The sequence below is a fragment of the Rhincodon typus genome, chromosome 2, assembly GCF_021869965.1.
Source record: "Rhincodon typus isolate 14 chromosome 2, sRhiTyp1.1, whole genome shotgun sequence".
Lineage (NCBI taxonomy): Eukaryota > Metazoa > Chordata > Chondrichthyes > Orectolobiformes > Rhincodontidae > Rhincodon > Rhincodon typus.
The window spans coordinates 105,955,466-105,966,573 of NC_063333.1; the positions used below are offsets into that span (position 1 = coordinate 105,955,466).

At 39.6% G+C, this 11,108-nt stretch overlaps 1 protein-coding gene across 1 annotated transcript in view; it reads right to left on the reverse strand.

Moving 5' to 3' along the window:
• Positions 1–11,108, reverse strand: part of ndufs6 (NADH:ubiquinone oxidoreductase subunit S6) — a 34,506-nt gene that overhangs the window by 11,158 nt on the left and 12,240 nt on the right. Inside the window, exon 2 of the mRNA XM_048609552.1 lies at positions 711–764. Coding sequence (XP_048465509.1) covers positions 711–764 — 54 coding nt within the window. The remainder of the gene's footprint in view (positions 1–710; positions 765–11,108) is intronic.

Genomic DNA, 11,108 nt, shown 5'->3' on the forward strand with positions numbered 1-11,108 from the left:
TCGGGCCGCCTAGACCCTATGGTCTAGGCCCGAAACATCAGCCTTCCTGCTCCTCTGCTGCTTGGCCTGCTGTGTTCATCCAGCTCTACACCTTGTTATCGCTTTGTCTCCACAAGGACTGTATGGTGGTTACTCTTACCGATACTGACTTGGACAGATGCATCTGCAGCCAGCAGGTTGTTAAGGATGAGGTCAATTATGTTTTTCCCTCACCACCTGCTGCTGGCCCAGCACAGCAGCTATCGCCTTTAGGACCCAACCAGCTGAGTCAGTAGTGCTGCTGCTCAGCCACTTTGCTGTGGTTTGGCAGATTTGAAATCCCCCAGAGTATATTTAGCACCCTTGCCACCTTGTGCTTTAGTACTAAAGTGAGTTTGAATACTGGGGGCCACTTAGTTGGTTCACGATGCAAACCATCAACAATGTGGGTTCACTGCCCACACTGGTTGAGGTTATGATGAATGACCCTTGCTCAATCTCACCCCTCACCTAAAACGTGGTGACCCTCAGCTGAACCACCACCAGTCATCTCTCTCTAATGAGACAGCAGCCCTGTGGTCTGGTCAGATTATGGTGACTTTTCTATTCTGAATATTTAAGTGCCCTTACTACAATTTCAATGTTGTAGCTTAAGAAGTGAAAACATGCATAATTAGGAAGACAGAAATTTCCAGTGCATTCCAAATATCTCTACACCTTGGAAAACTTACTTCTTTCTGTCGACCAACAAATCTGACTTTTCTGTAATCACCCTCTTCGTAAACCTGAAACAAAATAAAGTGTTTTTTAAAACCATAAGCAGCACAAATTTCATTATGTCAATCTTTATGAAATTTAATATATAATACACACTATTCAGGGGGACTCTAATTATGCTCATCTGTGAGTATAATAACTATCATTCAAACAAATTGCAATATTATAATTTGTATGGTCTACAATTATGATGGGAAGGTTGGTTTCAAGTCTTTAACACAGAAAATACTGTAAACATTCATCATTGAAGAAAACAGACACATCAATGCTCTGATACAACATCTGATCAGAAAATGAATAGGTAATAAAATGATAGAATTTGTAATCATTTGAAAATTAAATATTATTAATTAAAAATAAACAAAGACAGAAAACAAAATACCAGAGATTTAACTCACAATATATGTTTTCTATTTTTGCATTTTTGCAAGATTTTGAAACAATTGGCATGAATGCATTTAAACAGAAGCCTGAAGTCACATGAGGGTAAACGGAATAGTGAACGGGGTTAAAGGAAGGAGGCATAGGAGGATGCTCATGCAGAAAAGAAAAATTGGTGTGCACCTGTTGTGTGAAACAGCATGTTTCTGCACTGAATATATTATACAATAGCAAACATGTATTTAAGAATCTGTGGTGAAGTTGTGTGGCCCTATTCTTAAATGCATGAAAAACTGTTACAACCTAAGTAAAAAAAAATCAGTGACACAGCAGCATGAATCTTTGCTGGATGTTCACCTCCAAGTTTTAATTGTTTCATCTGACGTGGGTATCCCTGCCTATCCTTAATTCTGTTAAACCTAATGGGTTGCTAAGCCATTTCAGAGGACAGTTAAGGATAAACTGGACTTGGAGGTAGGTCACACTAGGTAAGGTTGGCAGATATATTGGACATGTGTAAATCGAATGGATTTTTCCACAATTGGTGGTCGTCCTGTGGCACAATCACTGAGACTAGCTTTATATTCCAGATTTATTTTTAATTAATTGAATTCAAATTTCACTATGGCGAGATTTGAACATGTGCCCTCAGGGCATTAGCCTGGACCAAAGAACTGCCTGACAAAAACAGCAAGGTTATGGAAACTGTATAAATGAGATTAATATAAAAATGGGCTTGTATTAACTGGAGTTTAGAAGAATGAGAGGAGGCCTTATTGAAATATATAAGATTCTTAGAAGACATGACAAGCTAGATGCCAAGGGCCTCTTACCCCTGGTGGGAGAATCAAGGACCAAAGGGCATAACCTCAGTAAGGAGTCACTCATTTAAGGGAGGAATGAATAGGATTTTCTTTTCTCAAGAGTGTGGAGAATCTGTGTAATTCTTTACCACAGAGGACTGTGGATGCTAAGTATATTCAAGGTTGAGATGGCCAGATTCTGCAGGACACTGAAGTTAAGTTTATCAAATCAGCCATGATCTCAATGAACGGCAGAGTGGATTCAGTGCCAAATGACCTACTTCTGCCCCTGTGTTTTGAACTATACCTCCGTCTCAAAGTAAGAATGCCAATTAATACCCATCTGCAACATTTAGAACATAGATTGTTAACAAATAGTTCGGGGCAACACAAAATATGTATTAAATTGGAAAACCGTGACAAAGATTTAAGACCTTCGCAGCATCTGTTTTTAGATTTAAAAAGTGGTCAAATTTTCTTTGTAAGATGAAACTTCTTTTAAAATCCACATTAAAGTCAACATTTCTCCCTCCAGCTCAACTATCTCCACCTAATAACATACTAATTGGTTATGTATCCAACTATTGTTTGTAAAACGTTGCAACACGAAGAATAGTTGCTATACTTCAACTAAATAGCAGGTTACCAGGCTTCAAAGGAACCTATTTAGTGTGAAATCCTTGAAAGGAATTCTGGAAAACAAGATAAGCATTAAGAGTCATTCCTTCTCTCCCTCCCCCCACCTTCCTCCACCCTTTGACTCATTTATTATCTTGAAAAAATTAGTAATTGCAGATTTTAAATCTCTCTAAATAATTTGATGTAAAGATGTGCAAGCGTGGAATCAGAAAAGATATGGATGGGGGAATTTCACTCAGGTTTATACAATAATGATGTAGATAAGATGAATCAAAAACATTGCTTAAAGGTTAGTCAGGGCTGTAGAACGCAAGGACATAAATTTGAAGCAGATGTTAGAAATATCTCTTTACACTAAAGGTGATAAATATTTGGAATAATCTACTAGGTAAGTTTGTAGAGTCAGGGACAGTCAGAGATTCAGGCTTCTGAATTCTAGGAAAAAGGCTTCTAATTATTAATGCCTTTGCAAACATGAGGTCACTTAGAGAAAAAAAAGCACAGAAGTACGTTAAAAGTTAACTGTATATAATTCCCTTCAAAATCCTCAAGAAATGTTTTACCAATTATACATCATAACATTCAGCATTAACAGATATGGTCAAATTTTAAAGTTTCTATAATGTGAATATAAAATGGTCTTTACCAATACTTACATCAGGCTTCCAAATTTACTTGCACACACTTTTGAAAGTGAATAAGCCATACAAAATGAAACGCATTTGATCATACTTGAACTAAACATCCACTGATTAAAAAAAGTTAAAAAGGGTGTATTTTCAGTTTGTTAAATTTTATGCTAAATTTGGGTAAATAATGTGGATTAATTACTGAACATATCTTTAGAAATGTGGAATATAAACAGAAAATGCTGGAAATACTCAGCAATTATGATAGCATCTGTGAAGAAATCTACACTAATTAGAAGTGCAAAATTTCAAACCCATCAAACTGACAATCCCAAAAATCTATCAGTTCATCATAAATATATTTTATGAAAAAAATCACGAAATTTTGACCCTGCCATTAAATTATTCCTTTTTTGACAATAATCTATTTAATACTATAAATGGTTTAAATGGAGGCCCAGACCATCCAGTCTCCAGAAGGTCAGAGAACATGCCCGAAAGATGTGCTATGGGACTCCTCAGAAGTCACAATACAAGACCTCAGTGAGAAACTGAACTTCTGATCAGCAATTTCTCACCTCTCAGGGTTCTCCAAAGAGTCTCCAGAAGTCAGAGACTTCAGACACCTCTGGTATACCGATTTGGATAGTTATGCAGGAAATGTTAGGCAAGTAAAACCTAGTTTAATTCCTTGGTAACGACTTAACTGACTCCACCAGTTACTCTCTCTGTTCTATCCACACCCCTTCAAACCTACAGGTACGTCCCTGATCAGACTTGATTAGTCCTTGACTACCCACTACCAGTGGTCCCTCCTGACACAACCTGATTATTCCCTAAACCCAACCAAAGTGCAGTAAAGAAGGAATTTCTAGGATTTTGATCCAGTGACGGTGAAGAAATAGGGGCAAAGTTCCAAGTCAGGATGGCTTATGACTTGGAGGGGATCTTACTGGTGGTGATGTTCCCATTCATCTGATGTTATTGTGCATCTAAGTGGTAGAACTCTTAGGTTTAGAAGGTACTGTCGGAGGAGTCTTGGGAAGTTGCTACCATGCATCTTGCTGTACACTATTGTCACTGCATCGGTGTTGAATGTTTGAATGTTTAAGGTGGTTTGAAGTTTGACACCCACAATGCTATCAAGAAGAAAGTTCAGAATTTTGTGCTAATGGCAGTGAAGGAACGGTGATATACTTCCATGTTAGGATAGTGTGTGGCTTGGACAGAAACTTGTAGGTGATAGTATTCTCATAGATCTGCTGCCTTGTTCTTCTAAGTGCTTATGTTCACTGGGTTGGAAGGTACTGTCAGAGAAGCTGTGGTGAGCTTTTGCAGTGCATGTTGTACACGGTACCCACTGCTGCTGTGTATTGGTGGAGGAAGGACTCAGAGAGACATCCTCAGAGTTATAAGAACACTGGACAAGACAATTCTCTGCTCCTCTTCAAAAGGTTCCACTAGATTGTTTTATGTCAAAAGTGCAGATCATAAATTATTTGTCATGATGGTCAGCACGCTAACGTGGCGTTTCAAAAAAAAAACAAAAAAAACTTCATTCACCTTTCTCTGATAGATGGATAGTTAGATAACTGATTTGAAAAGCAACAATTGTTTAAAGCAAATGACTTGCATTTCCTAATTATTTACCTTGCACTGCACAACAAAACTGAGATGTTACCATGACATACTAGCAGAAAGGTACAACAGAACAAGCTCTTCACATACACAGTGCCATTACAAACATAGACAACATACAATGGAAATTTTGCACAACAGATAGCTATGTGCAGCTAAAAGACCTTCAGCTACTTCTTTAATGACAAGTCCTTGGTTAGAAGTTCAGAACTGGCATTGAACATTGATGATTCTAGAATGCCTTCACAACACTAACAATAGTCAAGATCATGTCAGCTTACTGTTGTATTCGTTTATGACTATGTATGCCATGTAGGTGCTAAACAATAATCATTTAAAAAGAAAAGATCCAACCAGCAACCCTTAAATATCACAGAGCCTCCATCATCAATATCAATAAATGTCCAATAACCAGAAGTTTAACTAGGCCAGAATTGTGGTTAGAACACTGGGGCAAGAAATGGTGGCAAATAATCTATGGGTACCTTATCTCCTCAGCTCTCTACGCCCCTCCATTACTTACAAAGCTCAAAGCACAAAACTGATGGAATATTCATCACTTTCCACAATGTGTGTAGCTATACTGTACTTAAGAAACACTTCACCATCCAAGCTAAAACAGTTACTTTAACTGTGTAAAGAGACAACAAGGTGCAGGGCTGAATGAACACAGCAGGCCAAGCAGCATCACAGGAGCAGAAAGGCTGACGTTTCGGGCCTAGACCCTTCATCAGAAAAGGGGGAGGGGAAGGGGGTTCTGAAATAAATAGGGAGAGAGTGGGAGGCGGATAGAAGATGGACAGAGGAGAGGATAGGTGGAGAGGAAACAAACAGGTCGAAGAGGCGGGGATGGGGCCAGTAAAGGTGAGTGTAGGTGGGGAGTTAGGGAGGGGATACGTCAGTCCAGGGAGGACGGACAGGTCAAGGGGGCGGGATGAGGTTAGTCGGTAGGAGATGGGGGTGCGGCTTGAGGTGGGAGGAGGGGATAGGGGGGAGGAAGAACAGGTTAGGGGGGCGGGGACGAGCTGGACTGGTTTTGGGATGCGGTAGGGGGAGGGGAGATTTTGAAGCTTGTGAAATCCACATTGATACCATTGGGCTGCAGGGTTCCCAAGCGGAATATGAGTTGCTGTTCCTGCAACCTTCGGGTGGCATCGTTGTGGCCCAGCTCGTCCCCGCCTCCCTAACCTGTTCTTCCTCCCACCTATCCCCTCCTCCCACCTCAAGCCGCACCCCCATCTCCTACCGACTAACCTCATCCTGCCCCCTTGACCTGTCCGTCCTCCCTGGACTGACCTATCCCCTCTCTAACTCCCCACCTACACTCACCTTTACTGGCCCCATCCCCGCCTCTTCGACCTGTTTGTTTCCTCTCCACCTATCCTCTCCTCTATCTGCCTCCCACTCTCTCCCTATTTATTTCAGAACCCTCTTCCCCTCCCCCTTTTCTGATGAAGGGTCTACGCCGGAAACGTCAGCCTTTCTGCTCCTGTGATGCTGCTTGGCCTGCTGTGTTCATCCAGCCCTGCACCTTATTGTCTCGGATTCTCCAGCATCTGCAGTTCCTACTATCTCCAATTCAACTTTAACTGTGTACTTTGACTTAATACCCACTGCTTGCATTACCAGCACACTGTAGTTGCAGTGTGCACAATCTGCAGGATGTATTGCACTACATTAACATGATAAAGGATTGATTAGCTAACAGGAAGTAGAAGGTGGGGATAAATTGGCAAGGTATTATCTGGCGAATGCCACAATGATCAGTGCTGGGTCCTCAATTATTTAGAATCAATACTGATGATATGAAAAAGGGGATCAGATGTTATGGTAGCTAAGTTTTCTGATGACACTCAAAGGTAGGAAAGTAAGTTGCCAACTGGGATGAAGGGTTTATCTCATAAGGAAAGAATAAACAGATTACCCTTATAGCCAACAGAATTTAGAAGAATAAGAAGTGATCCTACTGAAATTAATAAGATCTGAGCTAAATGGGTAGGATGGACACCTGGAAGACGTTTCCTCATGGTGAGACTAAAACTAAGGGACACAGTTTAAGAATTAAGAACCATTCTGTTTTCCTTTTAAGGCTGAGATGAGCATTTTATTTGCCCTCAAGGGATCATAAAAGTGTGAATTTCTCTTCCTCAGAACTTAGTGGAGGCTGGATATTTAAATTTATTCAAGGCAGAGTTAAATTTTAGACAGACAAGGAAGTGAAGAGCTAATGGGTGCAGACAGTAAAGTGAAGTGAAACCACAACTAGATGAGCCATTATGACATTGAATAGTGGAGCAGGCTCAAAGGGTCAAACAGCTTACAACTGCTCACAAATCCTAAGTTCCTAACTCAAATCTTAATTTGACAACACTTCCATATCCTATGATTTCCATCACTATGAAGGACATGTGTAGCAAGACAACAGGAAAAGCATCACCTCCAATTTTCACTTTCAGTATACACTACTCTGTTGTACTTTATCACTATTCCTTCATCATTGAATCAAGATATTAGAATTTCCTAACTAAAACCATGTCGGGTCACCATAGCCGCAAAGACCACATAGATAATGATTAGTTTAGCACAGATTATTCAGGATAAGTAATAAATGAAGCTTTGCCAGCATCAGTAACATCCTTGAGGATTAGTTAAATACAACATAATCTAGTATTGCTTAAAAATTCACATTTTGTCAAAGCTTTCTGTCGTGCACTCATCTATCCAATTAACAAGAATACCAACTGAAGGGGAAAATCAGCATTTATATTGCACAGAATGAGTGACACAGCATACATGCCTGGCATCACACCAGCACTGAAATTTCCAATTTATTTTACCTGTATATAAGTTTGCAGGAAAGTAGCAGGTTTTGAAACCATGTTTTCAAGAGAATGCACAATGTAAATTAGTGGTTATGAATGATATCAACTCTAAGTTAATTTCATCCTGAAACATTTTGGGAGTTTTAAAATATGTAGAGGCTCTGGAGTAGCATGTTTCATTGTAGTATATAGGGGATGTGCAACATAGCATTTCACATTAAAAATGCTCAACATATCAAAAATACCACACCAAGTCTGCAAATAAATGAAAAGATAGTGTTGTAATTCTTAATATTTTACAAGACATTTCTTACAGTGTAATAACATTACAGCAGAAGGACAGTGCCCTCAGAGCCTTTAGATGATTACACGCGTTACTGCATTGGTAAATATTAAAATTACTGAAAGCTGGGAACCTTTAATGAGTAGATTATACATATGGTAGCAAGTATACATATTAAGAAAAGTATCTGGAAGTATGTACAGATGTTGCAATTCCCCAAAAGTAATTACTCAATGCAATAGAATTCTACTAAAAATCCAATGGGACACTGTTTGTGTAAACTTGGCTTTTCTACTAAACATCGCCTTTGGGTATGAGACGCATGCAGTAACAGATTTGGACTTTTAGAATTTAATTAGGTTTGGGGGCTCAGGCAATGGATTGTTCAATGAGCTACAACACTGCTCTTTCAACCTTAGGGGCTAGATTTGAACATAATCCAGATTTTTGAACAAGAATGAATCAGTAAGGATACAACAATGAAATGAGCCAAGCTGCAGAAAGGTCACAGTGTGTATCAGTGCACACAGATAAACTGACAATCCTACTTAGGGCAACTATTTAGATGGCTAGTGTGAACAATTAAGATGATCACGTTGCAATCACAAAATAGCACTAATTTTATAAAGCATAGTTTAAATTTTTGAAAAAAAAGTCACAGAAGTTTTTAAAATCTGGATTATGTTCAGGTGGAGTGAATCAAATTGGGTGAAGACTGAAATCATATATCATAGATTATAGAATCCCTACAGTGTGGAAACAGGCCATTCAGCCCCACAAGTCCACACCACCGCTCCGAAGAGCATCCCACCCAGACCAATTAACCTACCCCTGATTTCCCATGTCTAACCCACCTCACCTAAACATCCCTGGGCACTATGGGCAATTTAGCCTGGCTAATCCACCTACACTGCACATCTTTGGACTGTGGGAGGAAACCGGAGCACCCAGAGGAAACCCACGCAGACACCGGGAGAATGCGCAAACTCCATACAGACAGTCGCCTTAATCTGAAAAATAGTGCTGAAAATACTCAGCAGGTCCAGCAGCTAAAGAGTCATATTTAATTCAAAACATTAAATTTATTACTCTATATTCAAGTGCCGTCAAACCTGCTGAGCATTTCCATTCTTTTCAGTTTTTTTATGGCTGAAGCCTGATTGATAATTGGCACATCAAGAAGAGACCAAGATGGATCACCTGCTTGGCACTTTTGGCTGAGGATGGATGCAAACGTGTCAGACTTTACTTTTGCCCTGACATGTTGGGCTTCACCCCATCATTGAAGATAGGAATATTAGTGTAGCCTCCACCAATGGTTATTCATTTAAATTGTCCACCGCTATCCACGACTGGAAGTAGTGGGACCACAGAGCTTATATCTGATCTGTAGCTGTGAAATCACATAGCTCTGTGTCACATGCAGCTTCTACTATTTAGCATCACCATAGTCCTATGTTGTAGCTTTGTTGTTCTATGGCTTTGAAATATAATTTGATCGACTGTCTTTGTTAAGTTATTAGGGTGCTTCTCATTTTAAAATCTACCTAATGTATCCCTTTCTTTACAAAAGGAAGAGAAGAATATGATCAGACTGGTGATCTAGATCCTTCCACATTTTCTGTATGTTACAGCACTGGTGATGGTTCAGTTCCAACTAACGGTTTTCATCAAGGAATTATCCATGCAAACTTACAGAAGTGAACTGGAAAACTATGGAGATTTTATTATTTTGAAACAAGTGAAGATTTACAATCTAATTGAAATCTACGACTTTCTGTTGCTTATTACTAATAATTTTTTTTTAGTTTCAGCTTGATTAATTTTGAAATACAGCCATTATAGAGAAATGTAAATTTTTACACTCCAAGTCCCATGAACAGTTAACTTACTTTCAGTTGAGGGCATGGTACTGGAATAGAAACTTTCCTTCTCTTCAAATAATCTCCCTGGAACTTCCATCATAAGATCAGAAATAAGGATACTTGTTGATAATTGCACAATGCTCAGCATCATTTGCAATTCCTCAGATACTGAAGCAGTCCATGTCCAAATGCAACAACATACGGTCAATATTAGGTTCAGACTGATAAGTGGCAAGTAGTACTCACAGCACACATGTGCCAGGCAACAACCATCTCCAATGAGAAAGAGTCCAGCTATCTTCTTTACACTAAATGGCATTACCACTGCAAATATCAATATCCTGTGGGTTGCCACTGATCAAAAATTGAATTGGAGCAGTCATATAAATACTGTGACTACACAGCAGGTTGGAGGCTGGGAATCCTGTGGTGAGTAATGTACTTCTTCACTCCCCAAATTCTGCCCTCAATCTACAATGCACAAATCAAGAGTATAATGAATATTCTCAACTTGCCTAGGTGAGTGCAGCTCCATTCACTACTTTCAACATTTACTCCCTCCACCACTGACAAAGACAGTGGCAGCAGTGTGCACCATCTACAAGATGCACTGCAGAAACTCACCAAGCTTCCTTGGACAGCACCTTCTAAATCTGCAAACTCTACCACCTAGGAGGACGAGGCTAGCAGATGCACAAGAACATCCCTGTCCTGAAGCTATACACTTGCTGGATCACAAACTCCGATTGCCTTTCCTCACAGCAACGTGAATATATCTATATCACATAGAACAAATCTGTTCAACACTGGACAAGCGAATTTTAATATCAGAGTCCTAGCTTGCCCCGTGTGCAGCTTTATATTGAGTAAGGCAGAAAGACCATATAAAAATTGCGGGAAAGAGGCATTTGCTATTGTATGCAGGTAAATTTGATTTCTGTCCCAGAGCTTGCTTAGGTGAAAAACACAGGGTGCAATACTTTCAAAACTCTGATTCCATAACCTTTTGATTAATTTTGGAGTCCTTGTTCAACTTTGCAATATGTGAAGCAGACAGTTGCTTTTGCTGAAGGTAAGACAGTGAATCTATTTTAGAGTCATCCGAGATTGTTCGGGCTTGCAATTTAGCACTGCAATCACTGCAAGGAGTGATAAACCCCAACAAGTAATAGTAATGAGTCACTGCTGTTAGGGAAACAAACAAAATCTTCAGCAGTGAAATTGGAGGTTTGAAACATGGAAGTTGGAGAACAAGTTAGCAATATCAGCAGGCCAGGCAGCATCAGAGGAGC